The sequence below is a fragment of the Arvicola amphibius genome, chromosome 9 (assembly GCF_903992535.2).
Source record: "Arvicola amphibius chromosome 9, mArvAmp1.2, whole genome shotgun sequence".
NCBI classification, from domain to species: Eukaryota; Metazoa; Chordata; class Mammalia; order Rodentia; family Cricetidae; genus Arvicola; species Arvicola amphibius.
In genome coordinates, this window is record NC_052055.2 from 89,277,494 (window position 1) to 89,298,356 (window position 20,863).

At 41.2% G+C, this 20,863-nt stretch overlaps 1 protein-coding gene across 1 annotated transcript in view; it reads right to left on the reverse strand.

Annotated features, from left to right (window-relative positions):
• Nucleotides 1-20,863, reverse strand: part of Prim2 (DNA primase subunit 2) — a 199,669-nt gene that overhangs the window by 155,346 nt on the left and 23,460 nt on the right. The window contains exons 6-7 of the mRNA XM_038343089.1: nucleotides 9,553-9,648; nucleotides 6,451-6,588 (exon numbers count right to left, since the gene is read on the reverse strand). Coding sequence (XP_038199017.1) covers nucleotides 6,451-6,588; nucleotides 9,553-9,648 — 234 coding nt within the window. The remainder of the gene's footprint in view (nucleotides 1-6,450; nucleotides 6,589-9,552; nucleotides 9,649-20,863) is intronic.

The following is a 20,863-nucleotide window of genomic DNA, read 5'->3' on the forward strand; positions in this document are numbered from 1 at the left end:
CCCTGCTGCAAACACCTTCCCAGCAATAACACCAGCATTCTCCAGTAATGATTCCAAAGAAGGCATATACAAGATGACCTACTAAAATGGCAAAGGAAATGACTACCATCTACTTCTATTCTTCTCATACCCATTTTTAATTCCCATCTTATAATGGCTACCACTGTACACTAGTGAATATGATACTTTAGTTGAATGTAATAATAAAAACCATTCGGTATGAGTTTTTCCTTGACAGTTTGATAGAATTCAGCAGTGAATCCATCTTGTCTTGGGTTTTTCTTGGAGTGGACTCTTTGTTAAAAGTTTCAATTTCACTGCTTCAGTTCTTTATACCTTCAGGGATTAATTTTGGCAGACGATATGCTTTGGAAAATTCTTCTATTCTGGGTTATCCAGTTTTTCAGATTATTAATTTCATAGTAATTTCTAATGACATTCTGAAATCCATTCAGTTCAGCAGTAACGGCACCCTTTTGATCTCGAATTTGATCAATTCGTGTCTTCCTCCTCTTTCTTTGTCAGTTAGTTAAGGACTGTCTGTCTTAACTTTTTCAAAGAACCAGCACTTTCTTTGGCTGACTTTGTGTAGGTTCTCTTCTACTCAGTTTCTTCTCTAATCATCATTTCTCGGCATCTACTGCGCATAGGGCCATCTGCTTGTTTCTGGAGAGTCTTGCGGTGCATTAATTGGGTTATTTATTTGGTATTTCTCAAATCTTTTTAACATGAAAACTCATTGCTATAAACTTTCTTCTCAGGACCGTCTTGGCAGCATGCAGGTTCTAACAGGATGTATTTTCATTATCATTTGTCTCTGGAAATGTTTTCATTTTCTCTCTCATTTCTTGGATTCATTCAAAGGTTTGCTGTTTAGTCTCCAAGTACTTTATAGTTTCTGTTGTTTCTCTTAATGTTAATTTCTAGTCATAGTGCATGATGTTCTAATAGAAGACATAGACTATCTCAATTTTTTGTATTTTTGAGATTTGATTTGTACCTTATGATGAGATAAATTTAGAAGGCTCCATGTGTTGCTAAGAAAATATAATGTAGTGATATTTCATATGTATTTTAATAAAGCTTGCCTGAAGATCAGAGAGTAAAACAGCCGCACTGACCAGCCTTTCCTGGTTCCGTGCTTTTCTTGGAGACAGCACATAGTCGGGCCTTTTTTTGTTATCCAGCTCTGAGTTTGCATCTTTCTACAGTGGGTTGAAGCCACTTACATTTAAGGTTATTATAGAAAAGAGTGCTATCCCCTATAAATTTATTTTACTGTGCTAGCTAGTTGTATGTCAGTTTGACACAAAATAGAATCACTTTAGAAAAGGGAATCTCGATTAAGAAAATGGCCCACCAGACTGGCCTGTGAACAAGTCTGTGGTGCATTTTGTTGACAAATGATTGATGTGGGAGGGCCCAGTTCACTAAGAGTGGTGCCACCCCTAGACAGGTGGTCCCGGGTGCTATAGGAAGGCCAGCTCAGCAAGCCAAAGAGTAAGCCAGCAAGTAGCATTCCCTGTGGTTTGTTTCAGTTCCTGTGTACAGGTTCCTTCCTGGAGTTCCTGCCCTAATAGCCTTCAAAGGTAGACTGTTATATGGAATTATAAGCAAAATAAACTCTTTCCTCTCCAAGTTGCTTATGGTCGTAGTGTTTTTTCACAGTAACTGAGACCTGAAAACAGAAACTGGTCAAGGAGTTGGGTGTTGCTGTGATAGCCTGACCATGTTGAGGAGGACTGTGGGAGGAGTCTGGAACCTAGGGCTGGTGAAGCCATAGAGCACTCAAGAGTTGTGCCGTGGATGGCGAAGCTGGAGAAGTTCCTGCGCCAAGCCCTCTGGAATAAGGGCAATCATGAGCCACAGAGTCTGACAGTGAGCTGTGCACTGTTCAATGAAACTAACAGTACACTGGTTCTTCCCACTTGGAGGAACAAAGTGTAGAAGTGTTTTTTTATATAACAGGATGCCACAGTTTGAAATTTTATATAATTAGAACTGTACAGGGACTTTGACCATCTTAAAGAGTGTGTATATTTTAGAGAGACTTTGAAAACCTTAGAGAAACTTTGAACTTTGAAAAAGACTTTGGGTGTTTTAAAGAAATTGAATTGTGCAGGCTAGTTCTATATCAACAATACAAACTAGTCATTTAGGAGGCAGGAATCTCAACTGAGAAAATGCTCCATCAGATTGGCCTGTAAGTCTGTGGTGCAGTCTCTTGACTGATGATTGATATGAGAGGAACAAATTCACTATGGGTGGCACTGCCCCTGGATGGTGGTACTGGGTTCTGTAAGAAAGCAGGCTGAGCAAGTCATGTAAGCAAGTCAGTAAGCAACTCTCCTCCATGGCCTGTTTCAGTTCCTGCTTCCAGGTTCCTGCCTGCAGTTCCTGCCCTGACTCCCTTCAGTGATGGGCTGTAATGCAGACAGAGTGTAAGCAAAACAAACCCTTTCCTCACCAAGTTGCTTTTAGTCATGATGTTTTATCACAGCAATACAAACTCTGATTAAAACAAGTGACGTTCTATTTTGCTGGGTTTTTCTTATTTCTTTGCCTGTTCCCATGTTAGTTTTAAGGGTTTACTGAGTTGCTGTGTCTGATACGCAGTTTCCCCAAATCTAGCTTGTTTATCTGTAGCTACGCCGTCTTCCTCCCTATGAATATTCTACTAAGACCTTACTGCAGTGATGGCATGGTTGTCACGAGTTCCTTTTATTTGCGTTTGCCTTGAAATTCTTTTATTTCTCCATCAATTTTGAAAGACAGCTTTGCAGTATGTAACATTTTTGATTCACAGGTGTTTACTTTCAGAGCCAGAAGCATCTCATTCTTTCTGTCTTTTACACTTGCAGATGAAAAGCCTGGGGCAATTCGGATATTTCTGCCTTTGAATATAAGTTGGTGTTTTTCTCCTACTTGGAGGATTGTTTCTTTACTTTGTAATTTTGACACCCTGACTACAATATGTCATGGAGAGTTTCTTCTCTGGGCATGTGCTTGAAAGCCTGTTTCCACCCAGTTCTGAGGTCTTCTCCTGTGGTTTCACCAGTCTGTCCATTCCACTCGGCTTTACCTCCTCCTTCTTCTACACCATCAGTACAAGCTTGGCCTCTTGAATATGCTCCAGACTCCTTGGAAATATTATCCATTTTTAGGAATTATGCCTTAATTTTTTCCTTATATATGTCCTGACTCTGATCTCCACGTAATGGTCTGTCCTTTCCCTTTAAGAGACAAGCCCTGCCCACTCCCTACCCTTCCCTCCCCTGTGATTACAGTCTCCTCTCCTGTCTCCCCACCCCTCTTCCCTTTCCTTCCATAACCCACTAAATAAATACTCACTCTGAATGGCGTGCCTACCCATCCAGGGCTGTCTCTTGTGGTTTTTATCTGAGTATCTCCTTCTAAGTTTCAAACTCCTTGCTTGCTAAATGGACCCTCCATATTTTGAACTTTCAACTCCCAATTCATTAACTATTCTGTTCATTTGGGAGACTACCTTGTCAAGGTCATGGATAAATTTCCCTAATTGATTCATCTCTCTTCTAAGTGATGGTTAATTCTTTTGAACAATAAGACTTTAAATTCTTTCTCAGACATTTCAGCTTCTGTAATCTTGCACTTCCTCATCAGGGATGGGTCACCAGGAGTGGTAACAGCACATTCTTTGTACATTCTTTGTATTGCATGTTTGGGACTGAGGTGCAAGTAGGACTGCTCACCCCTGAACTGTTGGGGAAGGGCCTTTCACATCTCTCCAAGTTATTGGTATTTGATGTGTGACAATACAACATCTTCACACAGAACTACCCAGAGGTGTCCCAAATTTCTACTTTTTATAATAATACCAGTTATACTGGATTAAGGCCCCCTGCTCTACTGTGTCTGCAGTGGCCCCATTTCCAAAAATATTCACATTGTGAGGGAGTGCCAGTTACAGTTTCAAAACATCAAAATCTGGGGGTCATTATCCAAGCTATATTATATACTTAGCCAATTATCATTGCCAAAAGAATTGCCTAGCCTAAATCTGTGATTCTGACACTTTGTTTGATGGTTCATGGGATCAAGACACTCTACATGTTCCCAAATTGTGATATCCTCAACAGAAATGCAAGATCAATCTTATAGAAAGCAGAGGCGAGGAACTGCGGAGGCAAGCCAAGAAACCCTGCTAGTGTTTCAGAGCTAATTCTGGCTAGTGTTTTACAAAGCTTAAATACATTTTACAGTCTTTTACCCATTCATTTCATAAATTTGTGGGGAGCACTTGCTGGACATTTGTCTTCCACACAGTTCAAAGTGTTAGGTATGGATTTGCTATTTATCTTCCTGATGATACAATGTGGAAAGAAGACCATATGGCAGATTTTCACAAGATTTTACTTTTTCTCCCTATTCTCTGAGTAGAAAATGGAGGAATCTGAAGACACAGGAGTAAAGACAGAATTCTGTGTGTTCCTAAGTTTGCAACCAGTGCCTGTTCAGCAGATTGCACTAACCTTGTGTCTTGGAAGCTGATGCAGCCCTTCCCCAACAGTTCAGAGATGAACTCTCTGTAATCAGGAGACAATGAATGTTTCTTCTGAGACCTCATTCTATAGTACTTTGACAAAGCAGCCATAAGGAAGTGATACAGCTTGTGCCTTAAGCCATTTCAAGCATAATAAATACTAAGACAAAGAACAGAATTCAAGGACACAAAAAGAAGTTTGTGTGGATGGTATGTTACAAGAGAAATGATGTCTGACCCACTTCTGCTACTGTGAGAGAAGCCAAACCAAGGACAAAGCATATGCACATGCGTTTGGGGAAGACAACTGCAGAGAAACAGCTGGAACACTAATGAGGACACTTGTGTAGCTCAGACAACTTCTGGACTTCTTGAATTTATGGACTAACACACTCCATTATTGTTTAAGATACCATAGATTTGTTTCTGTGACCAGCAACTGGGGAGCTGGAGTAAAATGTAGCATGTCCTACAATCTCTGAAGCAGGGAAGTATCAGGAGGCTTTCTGTGACTAGAAACAGAATTGAGGAAGGAGCCTCAACTGCCTCAAGGTTGGTACCAACATCCCCAAAGCTTTCAGAAACGCATGGTGATGGCTCTTTGACTATGAAGAACAGGAGCATTAGTGGACAGCATTCACTGCTGTCTACTGTCCTGAAAAGAATGTGCCTATTTCACACAAAGAAATGCTTCCAAAACAGAGAACTGGTTGGAACAAGAACCACAGAACAAAGAAAATGCCAACCAGTAAACAAATAGGTCCATAGTGGTGGAGTCACTATTCTTAGTCTTAAACACATTGTGGGACAAAGTAAATCACAGGGAAACAATCTAAGAGTATTAACCATAATAAAGACTTATAATATAGCATGGAATTAGATGAAGAAAGAATATTAACAGCTAAATACCTACTCAGACCTGAGAGTATAATTCAGGAGTAGACAATGTGTTAGCACATACACAGGCCCTTGGTTCCATCATTAACACCACACCCCACACACACATACAGATTTTCATGGAAAACCAGTTAGGTGTTTCCATAAACTGCCTCACCAAATAAAAATAGTAGATATTTTAGCCTTCCCAAATAACTGAATGATGCATGCTTAAGTGACCCTAGAGAGGCAATAATAAGAATTATTTGTACCAGAAACACTACAATTTCATCTCAAAAGGAAAGTTGACCACATGCTTACACAATTGTCTTTACAGCTTCATGATCACCCTTCGACTCTGAAGTGCTCTTCCACATTAAGAGCAAAAAATGCATAAAAGAAACTGACCTAGTTAAAAGTCAAGTGTCATCACTCTGAAGTAAGATTTCAACAAACTAAATATACTGTCATTTATTCAACACAGCTCTTCGAATGCCACATAATTCTGGGCTTTTTACTCAGCAGTAGTCTATCACTGCTTTCAGTACTTAAATATAAACACGTTCTCCTAGGGCTGATGGCACACAGGCCAGCAGTAGATGACTCCCGAGCAAGCCGAGGCCCTAGGTTTCAACTTCCAAAACCACAAAATAAGAAAACCAAAATTTGCTTCTACAATGCCCTCTACTGATAGAAATATAGCAATTCACAACAGAAATCTAGGAGTTATTTCCACCAACGGCAAATTGCTTTTAAGGACCACATATAAAGTCCATCTCCAAGCAGAAATGATTTGATGGATAACCTACAGAGGCCGCTGCCATAATTAGTAGTCAGTCACCCATTAGTGCTATTAGAAGAAGCAATAAGAAAACCATACGTGGTAACTAACACTTTAGAAACCTAGGATTCCACAATTAACAACACAATACCACAGGCAATCAAAATGTTACTATGAAAATTAAATTAACTTACTCTGTAAAAAGAGCACAAAACACAGTCACCAGGTATTTATATTGATGTCAAATAAAGACATAAAAGAGGACACTTACTGCCAGAGCCTTAGACAGCGTGGCTCTGAACTCGTTCAGGATGATGGCCACAATGTCCTTAAGTGGCACATAAGCAAAGCCATCTTCCAAATAGACCTTCCTTCCTTTGAACAGGTCCAGAGCATCAGCAAAGGGGATCTAGGTTCAGAGGGAAACAGGGAAACACATCAGTTTCTATTGTTACCAGGTCCTGAGACTTCAAACATTGAGTCAAACAAAACCCATTAGTTCCAGAAACTCCAAAAAGAAAAGAGAATAAAAAATGTATTCCTTAAAACCAAACAGTTAACATTTAGGAAGAATTAACACTGTCCAAAAAAAATGTTCTAGAGTACATGTTTCAAAAGACAGTAACAATAATTAAAAAAGAGTCAAAAAAGAATGTTTCCTTTTAGTTATAACCTACAAATTTCTGAAATATAAACCACAAAATTTTAAATTTCTAAATCAAAGTCCTTAGACATGTTATAGTCACCTCATGACAGGTTCAGAATTTGTTGTCAAATAATGCTCTTCTAATTTTTATCTTTAAAAAATATCCAGTGCTAAAAATTAGTTGTAATTGAAGCTAATCCCCAATCTGTTCATCTAAGCTTCTGTTCCTCCACTGGAGAAGCGTATGTGAAGAGTTTCTCTCAACACCAAGAAGTTGAAATAATGACCCTTCAGTTTTGCTGTTAAATATCTGCCCTAAAAATGTAAGTATTTATTTTAAAATAAAACAAAGATTAAGTCCTATGAACTACCCCACCATTTAAGAGATAAGCAGCATATGATCTTATATGACTGTGAAAATCATCATCCTGGAAAATATTTTTTTCGTTCTTTTGAAAATGAAGCAATGAAAATGTCTCTAGTCTTGGGCAACACTGAAATCTGCCTGGCTCCAGTTTGGTGATCTGATGACACCTCACACTCTGAACAGATCATGTGTCATTTAAATTCTTTTTATTTTATTTTTAAATTATGTGTATATGTTGTGTTTTTATATAGATATGAGCACATGTTAGTACACTGTTCAGAGTCTAGACAGGGTGTTGGATCCCCAGAAGCTGGACTTATTGGCAACTGTGAGCTATCCAATATGAGTTCTGGGAACTGAACCTGCGTCCTCTGGTAGGGCACATATGTCTCCAGTCTGTGATCACATGCCTTTTAACTAGAAAGCTTGTGACAAATTTACTGCTTTCCATGACTACAATATAGTTCTTGTCCCCAAAGAGTTTATAATTTATTTAAGAACAGGAAAAAAGACTTGTGGAATATCAAACAGCTCCACAGGGCATCATGTGTGCTATGGTTTGCAACAGGTGGTACACAAGACACAACAGAGGCATAGGGAAGAAGGGTTTTAGTGCAATGCAGGCACGAGCAGAGGATGGCATTTGGAAGCAAGCTCTAGTCCAAGCCTAGAATCTATTCTAGTCTACTACTGGCTTATGCATTAGTGAGTGAAATAAATTCCTCTGGACCTCAGAGAACAAATCTGTAAACCTGGGGAAAGGAAGGAAGACAAAAGCTAAATAATCCCGCTGTTTTTTTCTGTAACATTCTAGGCCTCTAGCTTACTGTGGTAAGCACAGTGCAAACTAAAATGCCCAGGCAGAAGCAGCAGATTCTGTGATGGTCCAGCAATGGCTATGTGTGCTGTAAATCAAGGACCCAATCCTCATACACTATGTTTGGAAGGAGGCTGGATGATGGCTCGTAAAAAGAAAAAGGTAGAGACAGCTAATGTGAAGGCAAGACATCATCGTGCATTCAATCTTTAATCCAATCAGTTCAGGAGACTGAGCGAGGACGATCACAAATTCAAGTCCTGCCTGGGCAAGGCCGACTTGGTCAACTTGCTGAGACACTGCCTCAAAACCAAAAATAAAAAACAAAAACAAAAAAAGAAGGGGGAAGGAGGGACCTGTGTATAAAATTAAGGAAGTGGGTAGTTTAGGCAACTATGAGATGGCAGACCAAGTTTTCAGTTAATTTCAAATTTCCCTCTTCCCCTTCACAACTACTTATTCCCAAGTTATTTGGCTGGCTCACATAAAGAAGGTCTCTATGTTGAGAGGACAGAAGAAATGTAGATGACCCAGCAAAGATGCTGGACTAGGTTCAGGAAAGCATCCTCATAGAAAAGCTCCCAGATGCAACGAGACCACACAAGGCCATAAACCTAAGCGTGTGTAAGAGCCCAAGACCCGCGAAGGGAGCTGTCTTAGTCAGGGTTTCTACTACTGAGACAACACCATGACCAAAGAGCAAGGTGGGGAGCATACAGTTTATTTGGCTTGCACTTCCATACTGCTGTTCAACACTGAAAGAAGTCAGGACAGAAACTCAAGCAGGGCAGGAACCTAAAAGCAGGAGCTGATGCAGCGGCCATGAAGAAGTGCTGCTTACTGACTTGTTTTCCATGGCTTACTCAGCCTGCATTCTTATAAAACCCAGGACCATCAGCCCGGGCATAGCACCATTCTCAATGGGCTAGACCCTCCCCATTCATCACTAAGAAAATGCCTTACAGCTGGAGCTCAGGGAGGCATTTTGTTTTCTCAATTGAGGCTCCTTCCTCTCTGATGACTTTAGCTTGTGTCAAATTGACATAAAACCAACCAGTACAGGAGTTTCTAGCAAAGCCCCTTAAAGAGTATTAGAGCCAAATAGAAAAGAGGGGACAACCCCAGAGCACATGCAGGAGCCCAAGCGATGCCCCTAATGTTTTCCTTCAACAGAGTGGCCTGGGGTGTAGCCAGAACCCCAAAAGGGTGAGGAGGATGTCTGCATGGAAGGTGGCCCAGCACTGAGTGTTTCCTGAGCATGATCTATTCACACAATGAAGTGAAAGGGGTTACCCAAATGTGTAAGTTGAAAATGCAGTTAAAGGGGGCTAGAGAGATGGCTCAGAGGTTAAGAGCACTTGCTGCTCTTCCAGAGGTTCTGAATTCAATTCCTAGCAACCACCTGGCAGCTCACAACCATCTGTAATGAGATCTAGTGCCCTCTTCGGGCATGCAGGAAGAACACTGTATACATAATAAATAAAGTTTTTTTAAAAAAAATGTAGATAAAGCTAAGCATGATGCTTTATAGATGTTTACATACCTTATAAACTGACTCCGATTCCCACTTAACCCCACTTAGGCTTGGCGAGGATGCAATGATGTCCTGTTCTCGAAGAGTCTTCTCTTCATCACTTATCTAAGAGAAAACACATTTTATGAGGCTTTTAAACTTATATCCTTCAGTTCCAATAAAGCATTTTCCTACTGTAGAGAATACTCTGCACTTTTATAAAAAACATGTTAATATACTAATTATCTTGTCATTTCCAGTAATTGCTAAATCATTATTAACCCTAGGGAAGGCAAAATGTGGAAGAAAATTTAACTCTAATATTTTTCAAGGTTTTTTCCTGCCAATATCTGAAGAGATAGATAAAAAGAGCAGTAACGAAGGACCTACTGATGGAGCTCAGTTGGTGGGGTGCTTCCCTATGAGCTGTGTTCAGTCCCTAGCAGTTCATAAACCCAGGCATGGAGACATGCTTATATGCCAGCACACTGGGGTAGAGGCACAAGGACCAGAAATTTAAGGTCACTCTTAACTTAATGAGTTTAAGATGAGCATGGGCTACATAAAATAGTCTTTAAAAATAAATAAGAACAGAGAAGGAAAGTACAATGATCGGAGGGAAAGAACCATAAAAAATGTTCAGGTTAAAGGCATGACGTAAAACCTGTTATCTCAGAAATGGGGAGGCTGAGAACCATGACACAAGTTCATGGCAAACCTGAGGGGCTACACAGTGAGATCCTACTTTTAAAATAAAAATCAAGTTACTAAAGACTAAATGTGAGCATTAACCAACCAAATCAAGAGTTATGCTCTGCTATTTATTAAAGTATCTATTAAAGTTAATAATGGTTTAGCTGATTTCTCAGATTTTTAGTCACATACAATACTTGAAACTTAAAATTTTACTTTTCAAGGCACTAACTTTTTTTAATGTTGTGTTGCTTATATCCTCATAAAAAGACTGACAACTCTAGGTAGATAAAAATTCTAAACTTCTATACAAAAAAAAAAAAAAAAAAAAAAAAAAAGATGGGGCTGGAGAGATGCTTCTGCAGTTAAAGGAACTGACGGATCTCCCAGAGGACCTGGTTCATTTCCTAGGACCCTCATGGTGGCTCACAAAACTCCAGTTCCAGAGGATCTAGCATCCTACTCTGGCCTCACAGGCACAAATGTGGTGCACAGACATACACGCAGGCAAAACACCTATATGCATAATTTTTTAAAAAAAAAATCTTTTAAAAGGAGAAAAGAAATCTCTACCAATTTTTAAAAAAAGGGGTACAGAAATGAAGATAAAAGTAGAACCGACATGAGTACTGAGAGAAATGTCTGCGTCATATGAAATCATCCCCACTCCTCTGCAGAGGCAGAAGCAGTGGTAGCACACACCTCATACAGTAAGGCACAAGCAGCCAGCATTCATGAGTAAGCAACAAACACCAGTCTTTAAATGCACTTGTCTGTTTGCTTGTGTCTTGTGTGTCCCAGGCTGGCCTCACTCAACTATTCTGTCAGCCTTTCCAGTGCTAAGATTAAGAAAACAAATGGTGGCAAGGACGTGGGGACGTGGGGACCTTACTCACTACTAGCAGGAACACAAACCATGGAGGTGCCTCAAGAAGTTAGAAATAAAACTACCATGTGATCCAGCTGTGCCGCTCCTGAGCATATTCCTGAGCATACACCTACATCCCACAGAGGCACATGGCCATCACTGCTCTCATCCTAATAGAAATAGGAACAGCCAGATGTCCAGCAACTGGTGAACGGACAAATGGAATGTAAAATTTTAATGCAATTTTATGCAGCTATTACAAAAAGAAATCAGCAGGGCAGTGGTGGCGCATGCCTTTAATCCCAGCACTCAGGAGGCAGAGGTAGGAGGATCTCTGAGTTTGAGGACAGCCTAGTCTACAAGAGCTAGTTCCAGGACAGGCTCCAAAGACTATAAAGAAACCCAGTCTCAGAAAAAGAAAAAAAAAAGAAAAAGGAAGGAAGGAAGGAAGGAAGGAAGGAAGGAAGAAGGAAGAAGGAAGAGAAACCAGACATCCTTAGTGTGAATTCTCGCTCCCTTCACCCCAGCCGGTTGCCCTGGCTCTAGTCCTCTCCCTGTCATTTCCCTTTTCCTTTTCACATCACTGTGTCTTACTAACCCACTTCCCTAAGTCTCCTTCCTCCTGTTCCCCATAAGGGCCCCTTTCTACTTGCCAGGTTTCTACAAATACCCAAACTCAAACCCACAAATCAAAAAATGTCTTTGTGTATCTGTGTTACCTCACTGTATAATTTGTTTCAGTTCCATCCATTTGCTACAAATTTCCGGAGCCACAATAAAAATCAGACTGGCAATACAGGCCTGTGGTGCAACTGTGGCATAACTGTTAAAAAGGTAACCAACAGCTTCTGACTGGACTTAGGCCTGCTACACAGGAGGGAACTGATATCTGGTACTTCAACCTTGACCAAGAGTGAATAGTCACTTTAAATCCTACTTTCTCCTATGCTTATTTGAAATTTAATATGCAAGCTGATGTTACCACCATTAACAGTAACAACTGCTAAACTGTACTGTTTTACACCAAAATAATTTGCCATACTGAAGTTAGGAACAAGTGCACCAATCTGCTCTTTCATAGTGGCTTGTGACAGCAACAAAGAAATTGGTGTCACTAACACTGAACACACAGGAAGGCTATTGCCCTGACAAGATGCTAGCTTCTAAACGCATCAGAGCGTATGAACGACTAATAGTTAATATCGTGGCTTCTATTTCCTAATTTCAAGCATATTAGCAAAACAGAACAGTTCTTAACTGCTTACAAAGAAAATGCCAAGGAAGTGCACAGCAGTGTACAGAGGTCTCAAGAAACAAGACCATAGTTATAAAAGACTTGACTTGTCTAAACAGACAACCAAAAATGAACTCAAGAACTTTAAAAAATAAACACATTAAGTGATTGAAGAATGGAAGACTTCCTTTACCAAAACCTATACTCCAGAAAGAAGAAAGCTATCTAATCTTCCTATATTGGAACTCATAGAATTAGGAACACAATATGAAGATTCAGTCCTGTGCCAGCTCTTGGCAGCACCCACAAGCACTAAGCTCACTCCTTAACACACGAGAAAAGATAAAAGTAATGCACCCTCCTTTCAAAGTAACCAAATATATTTTATCTAAAATTCCATGTCATTCCTGTTATGAATAAACATCACATTTTCCTCAGTGAATTAAACATTCACTCAGGAGCTGGAGATGCTGCTGGAGGAGCTGGAGGACACAGGTTTGGCTCCCAGCACCCACATTATGGCTCACAACCATCCATTATTCCAGTTGCAATGGGTCCAATGATCCCTTTTGACCTCTTCAGGTTCTAGATATACATATGGTACAAAACATACATGCAGACAAAACTGCTGAACACAGAAAATAAAATAACCTAATAAAATATTTAAGTTCACCCACTTGTCATTCATACCCTAGGCTTTCATTTATCTATTTAGTTACAACTAAAATTTAAGACAGAAAAATCTCAGTAAAAATGCAAACTGACTAGCTAAAACTTTACTGGCTAGTGTAAAGTACTTGACTTGATTATTTCAAATTTCCAAAATAACCCTGCAGGTCATCTTTTCTGCTGTTCTCTCCTGGGAAATATGAGAGCGTTTCATCTGCTCAAGTTCTCCTTAAGGAGATTACCTACAGCAATCATAAAATATACTCGCCTTCTGAAAGAGAAAAACAAGATTAAGTTTTGCCTTTCTGCTATCAGAGATTCTAAGTAAAAATTGATAGAGTAGAACCATTAAAAAAGAACAATAATAGAGACAAAGTATACAGGTTTTCATTTTAATTAAAATATAATTACATCATTTGCTCCCTTCCTTTCCTCCCTCCTAGCCCTCCCGTGTACCTCCCCTAACCTCCCTCTCAAAGTTAACTCCTCCTTTAGTCATTGTTGTTACATATGCATATAAATGAACGAGCACATAAATACAACCTGCTGAGTCTGTCCGGTGTTACCTGCCTGTATATTTCTAGGGCTGGCCACCTGGTATTGGATAATCAATCAGCAGGGTCATCCCTGGGGAAGACTCTACTCTCCCTCTATCAGCAGATGTGAATTGCTTGTAGCTCTTCCCCTAAAGGTGGATCTCCCCCACACGCCCCATCCTCCCACCCCACACCCCTCCAAACCCCCAGCTGGCACCTCTGCATGCTGCCTTCCTAACAGAACTAAGAATTTTCACTAGATGGTTTTAGTTTGTGGTTTGGCTTGGTTTGGTCTTGTATTCATCAAAAACAGTTTGACTTTGTTGGAGATTCTGAAAGGGGATAAGAACTTTAGATCACCAAGCACTCAGCACCATAGCCAGAGAAGCAGAGGCACATGTGTGTAAACTGCATTGATGCTGACCCACACACAGCTTCCTCCTGCACAAGGACTGTCCAGGGGGAGCCCTGAGACTTCGGCCAATGAAACTGTGAGCAGAACTAATGTGTCAATGCTAAGGAAAACTTGACGAGCACAGAGGTTACCTGATTCCCTCCTGTTAACTCAAGTCCTGAGTCGAACTGACTGAGCTGGCTACAGCACGAGCAGGCTAACATGTTTGGAACAAGGACATTTGCTGTCAATGCATAACTCTTCTGACTGAAATACCAAGTACATCTGGTTTGCAAAACACATTCTCATCAATAAAGTGTTTTAAATCCATATGTCTAAATGGACTTATTTATAGGTTACATGCATGTAGTACTGTATCCTTAAAATATGTCCTCTCTCCAAAAATAAATAAGTAAAAGGAATTAAAATTTAAGCTAAGCACATTAAAAAAAGTTAACCCATGTGTGGTGGTGTCATATTTGGGAGGTAGCAGCAGGAGATTAGGATAAGAATAAGTTTGAGGAGGTTCAACCAGTCTGGATTACAAAAGAAAACAAAAACACAAAGGAATAAATAAATGTATGTGTTTTACATATATACCATGTATGTAAATATATGGTACTAATCAGTACCCTAGCACCAGAAACCATTTTCCGACAAAAGACCTACACTGTACCTCACACCGCATCAGCCCACAGGAGCCAGATCCAGCCAGAAACAACAAAAGCCTGACTAAGAGGCCATCATGTAATGGTCGATGGTGAAAACAAAAACAAGAAAGTACTGAGAGTGAGTGGATTTACACTGCCAGTGTGTGACAGAAGCCACTCTGCAGCAATCACAGGCAGAGCTTGAACAAAACCCAAGGCAAAGGCATTTCCTGCAGAGATACCAGCTAAGAGGCCTGAAGCAGAACAAGCGGAGGCAAAGCTATGAGGAAGGAGACAGCTGAAGAAGCACACAAGGCTCACGCCCCTCTGGGGTGACATCAGGTACACTCAACAGATGCGTCAGGAGGGGGGAACTAAGATTTGATTTACTGTGATATTTTTAATGACTGCTGTGTGGAGAATGAATTATAAGAGCAATTAAAAGGAAAGATTTAATTTGTTGATTAGCAAAAAGATAATGGCAGCCTGAGTTAAAAGAGCATGAGAGAGCCTGGTCTACAAGAGCTAGCTCCAGGACAGGCTCTAAAGCTGCAGAGAAACCCTGTCCCGAAAAAAAAAAAAAAAAAAAAAAAAAAAGAGCATGAGAGAGAAACAGAAAGTGAAAAGTTCTGAACACATTTAAAGGTGGATACTGATGGATGACAAATGAAAGTGGGGGAAGAGAGTCTTGTCCTGTCTGAGGCTTTTAGCCACAGGGTGCATTTATTCATGGTTTGCCAGATCCTGATTACCTACTGCTATTTGTATACAATTTGACATCTATATCTTTTTCCAGCTTCCCTTGAATCCCTTATAGAACGAGTCATGTTTGGGAGGAGGGGGAGCTCAGTATCAGTTGTGAATCAAACCTGTACTAGATAGAGGTGACAGACCTGTGATGTCAGCATTAAAGCTACACGTAAGGGACATTGTACATGGGAACACTCAAACATGACAATGCTTTTACTGAGAAACACAGACCAACACCATGCAAAGGCATCCGGACAGCAATTCACAGTAAGATATGCTGTATATCACCCTAAAGAGCTGGGAGAGCCTAGAAAGCCCATGGGGGGTGGGGGGGGCAACAAACTCAGAAGTCACTCCTTTTGTTTTGCTTTTTGAGACAGCCACTACTCTTGCCATCTTCTGACTCCAGGACGGGGCTGGGAGATCTCTGGGCAACTTTCTACAGGAGCAAAGTACACAGAGATGTTGCTGCGCTTTTGTGATAGTCAGAGTGCTTACAAATCTTCGTTCCTCCTTCACTCCTGGCTCGACTAGGGCCATATGACAGACAGCTGGGCTCAGAGGCAGTAATACTCTGGCCCAGAGTGAGCACTACAATTGTTCCTGGCCTAATGGATGGTATGGGGGAAGGGTGGGAAAGGGACTAGAAGAGGGGCTCCAGAGGGCATCAAGTCACAGGCACTACACACTTAGTGTTGGTGAGACCAGAGCCAAGGCGCCACCCACTCAGCACAATGACCACATCTCCCTTCTTGAAGAGCCTCGGGCCTTGCCAACATTCATAGCCAAAATCACATGGAGGTCTATATCATCAGTCCAAGCATCCCTTACCGTATCCTTACACAGCAAAAGGAAGCACCATGGTACAGATGGGTCTGGCGAGCTGCCGGGGGATTGTGTGTCACTGCCACAATGGGAGCATGTGGGCAGTTCCTGGCTACCTGGTGAAGGCTCCTGCCAGACTTGGTGAGCATGACAATGGTCCCACTGCAGCACTTGAAAGAGGCCTCTACAGCACCATGGAGGCAGCTTCTGTGGGGTCGTTGGTAGTAGGCACCAGAAGGCCAGAGTTCCTCGAATAACTTGCAGGTGCACCCTCTCTCCTGCCCAGTGATCTCTCCTGACAGAGGCTATATGTGCTATGTTGTGGGGAACAGGAAACAGTTTGCAAAGCTATCTCCAACAATACAGCATCAGATGCACGAGCCAGGGGGCCATAAGCAGTGTCCTAATCTTGAGTTACTCGTCCACTGCAACACCAAAAATCCTAGACAAACCATTACAAAGTGCTCTGGTTTAAGAGCTCGTGAAACTACAAACTTCAGAGAGTGCCAGGCCAAATTTTGCAGCAACCCTAACCTCAGAAGAAACAAAACCACACTCCCCTTGAAGACAACAGACAGGGTCATCCCCCTTCTTTTCAGAGTCCCCAGCCTCACTAGGCAAAGTGACAACAGATGAGGACTAGGGCCTGCTAAACAAAGGGGACCCTTTCCACAATAAAATGAGACCCCAAAGGACCGTTGGGGGAACAGCAAACTAGAACTGATCACCAATCCCAGGAGGAAAGAACATGCTGCCTTGACACTGAGACAATTAGGAAAAAGGAAAGTTCTAGAAAAACAGGAAAAACAAAGTTCTAGACCTTGAGAAACCATGGCCACCCCATTTATACAGTATGAGCAGACCAATCCTGAGCCTGAAGATGGCTATAAATGAGTCTCTGGCTGGGAAAACCCTCAGAAGCCAAAACTTGTCTCAGAGGAGAGAAGATTCACCCTGAAAATTCACAAAAAGATAAAAGTAAGCACACTGCATGATTGTAGGAAGTTAAGGCCTATCAGGCCAAAAGGAGCCAACCTGGAGTCTGCCTGGAGCTGTCAAAGGTTCTGTCTGTGCCTAGCCAATAACAAGAGACCAAGTGTTGTTTCCTGAGTGCCTAGCAGCAGGCGCTGTCAGAGGTCCTGATCATGCCTAGCCAATGAGAGAGGAGCATGAGATGTTGCCCATCAACTGCCACCCAGCCTGGGTACTGGGAGGGTGTGTAAGTTTTTCCTGTTGTTAAGTGAGTCTGCTGTAAAACTTCTACTTGACTCCTGGGTCTGTGGTCATTGACAGCAGGCACACAGGAAACAAGAGAGCCCGACTGAGAACAAGCGGTAACGGGAGCTAGGCGAGCAGTGTGTGCCAGGGTCCCAGTAATCGAGTGAGCAGAAAATAATCTCTTGAGCCTAGAAGCTTTTTAGTTTGCCTTCTGTTGCTCTGCTAAAACATTCTGACTGAAAGCAACTTGGGGAGAAAAGGGTTTATTTGGCTTACGACTTGCAGCCCATTATCAAGGGACGCCAGAGCAGGAGCCCAAGGCAGGAAAAGGCAGAAACAGGAACCATGAAGGATGTTTCTTTCTGCCTTGCTTTTCCATGACTTGTTCAGCTTGCTTTTTAAATAGCCCATGGCCATTTGCCCAGGGGTGGCACCACTCCCACCAATCATTAATCTCCCACAGTCATGCCTACAGGCAATCTGATGGAGGTTCCTCTTGCCAGACACAGTGTCAAATTGGCCAAAACTAACCAGCATGAGCACCAAAAGCACCCAATTCAAAATGTGTAAAAAACAATCCCAAAAAACACATTTTGGATAATAAATAAAAAAGAAAAATAAATTTTAAAATTAGCCCAAAAAGGTCTCAAGGTATAGCTCAGTAGTAGAGTGTGAAAAAAAAAAAATTCCTATGAACCACAATATTCAAAATTAAAATCTCACTGAGAGTAGGGCAAACAAATCAGACTAGTGAAGTATCACACTGGAAGATCCTGGTTCACAAGAAACCATCTGTAACTCAGCAGATAACCACTGCTAGCAAGAAGAAAGAAGAAAATGAAAGACTGAGAATGAGATATAAAACTAAGACTATCTATAAAACATCCCACTGGCACCCCAGCCAGTCAAAAGAAAAGGAAGTTTAATGTAAGGATGGCAGCGAATTTTCCAAGCTCTATAAGACACCATCTATATACTTAGGAAGCTTAGTGAGACCTAAGCAGAATAATTTAAAAAAAGAATTCTACTCACACTGAGAATGCTTAAATCAAGCAGAAGTGAATCAACCTAATTTTCTAAGGAGCTTCAGGAGAGTTTAGAAATAACAAAGCTGGAGAGGTGGCTTAGTCATTCAGAGCACTGACTGTTCTTCCATAGGACCAGGGTTCAATTCCCAGCACCCTGACGGTAGCACACAACTTTCTGTAACTACAGTCCCACAAGTCCTCTTCCGGCTTCCACAGGCACCGGGCACTCAGGTGGTGCAGACAGACATGCAGGCAAAATACTCACAGACTAGATAGATAGATAGATAGACGATAGATAGATAGATAGATAGATAGATAGATAGATAGATAGATAGATAGATAGACAGACAGACAGATATCCTTCAAACTCCACAGCTTAAGGACACCAGGGCATCTGTGTAAAGAACAGAGGGCATTTCCCTGAAAGTTCCCTCGATGGAAAGCACATGCTCTTGAGTTACTAATGTGTTATTTACATAACTGTCCTGACTCCTCAGTAGACGAAAGGGACCACTCACATTCTGGTTTTGTTGTTGATTTATTATAGTATTTGATGTATATAGTGTTTTGCCTGTAGTTATGTATGTGCCCACACAGGCCACAAGAGGAAGTCAAATCCCCTGGAACTGGAATTACAAATGGTTTTGAGCCGGGCGGTGGTGGCGCACACCTTTAATCCCAGCACTCGGGAGGCAGAGGCAGGCGGATCTCTGAGTTCGAGGCCAGCCTGTTCTACAAGAGCTAGATCCAGGACAGGCTCTAGAAACTACAGGGAAACCCTGTCTCGAAAAACCAAAAAAAAAAAAAAAAAAATGGTTTTGGGTGCTGAGAATCAAACCTGGGTCTTCTGAAAGAGCAACAGTGTTCTTAACCACTGAGCGGACGCTCGAGCACCCATTTACATTTGTTACTGGATCTCCTCCCTGCACACTCACACCCACATTTTATTCTGTTTGGGAAAATTTTTAACCACATGTCAAGAGCTGAGAGACTAAACTGCAATATCGTAATTCATTTTACCCCATCTTTATCCCAATAGTTTAATATAAACTATTCACTAACAAATCCTCTGATCTTACATCATTAAATTTGTAATAAATATTTTAAGAGAAAGCATGAGTAGCATGCTTTACAAGTCACTTGATGTTGATTCTCACACGTTTACTAATAAAATCAAGTCATTCAAACTGTAACTGTTTCTTTAATTCCCAACTTTTCCAAGATCTCAGTCAACTGGCAGGATGCCTGTTTCTCTGCACCATTTTCTGTTACTGAGTTTCTCATTTTCTTCTTTATGACGCTCCCTTATGCTGTCTTCTGCAATAACCTTTTGGTGCACAATTAAAACCCTTCCAAACTCAATCTTCTTTGAGGCTCCAACTGGCAAATGTTTTCCAAAGAGAGAGAGAGAAAGAGAAAGTAATTTTCTTTCCCCATCTTTACAATTGCGCCCAGTAGACAACTGTTGGACTGTACTTAATTCTGTGTTTTTGAACTATAGAGCAGGCTGGTCATTTTCAAGTTTCTTGGACAAGAGACAGCAAAATTCTGCTTAATGAAAAGCATGATGATATCTGAAGTCACCCACGCCCACCAGTTATCAGGACACTGAAGAGGATCACTTCACTCACAGAGGAGGAGATATGGAAAGTGTCATCAACTGAGATTTCTGCTAGGGCCATACTGATTCAAGAAAATAGAAAATGAAATAAAAGATCACAGAAAAATAAGGCCAGGAAAAATAAATGAGTCTGTTAATGCTTTCTCTTACCAACTATAATAAATCGAGTCTCCGTTAATTTATTTTAGTAAGTTGGGAATTACTAACGTGCATTTCCACTGTACTCAAATTCCCATGGATAGAACAGAAGCTCTGTCTTGTACCTGGGCAAAGGGAAGACAGTGTTTACTGGAGATGTCCAAATGTGCACACTGACACTGAGAACATTAGAAACCAGTCTTACTGTCCTGACAATGGTGTCCTATCTGCTCACCCAATTCAACACTTTAATACCTCAAGCACTTGAAGGTGATGGATGACATGCCATCTGTCAGAATTCTACCTCCTTTCCGCTAGTGAGATGCTACACTTCAGATTAACCAGCACACTCAAACACCTTTTCTCTTTCCTTAACTCACAGACTACATGAAACATTCTAGAACAAAATTATTTTCCCCTGTTGTTTCTTAAAAATATTGTCTCCCAGACTATATATACATGTTAATGTAAATTTTCTATAACATGCAATATAACTGTGAATCTCCTACCTCATTTAGCAAGACTAATACAAAACAGCCTGCTAATATAAGCAGAAAAGGACCATGTGGCAAGCTCATGCTCACATCCACAGCCACACATGAAACACTCTGGCCCCACCAATCACAAGCCCTGGACAGCATCAATGACAGGATGTGTGCAGAGTCACTGGAAGGCTGTCCTTTCCTGAGGGAGAATGAGTGAGTTGGGTTGCCTGGA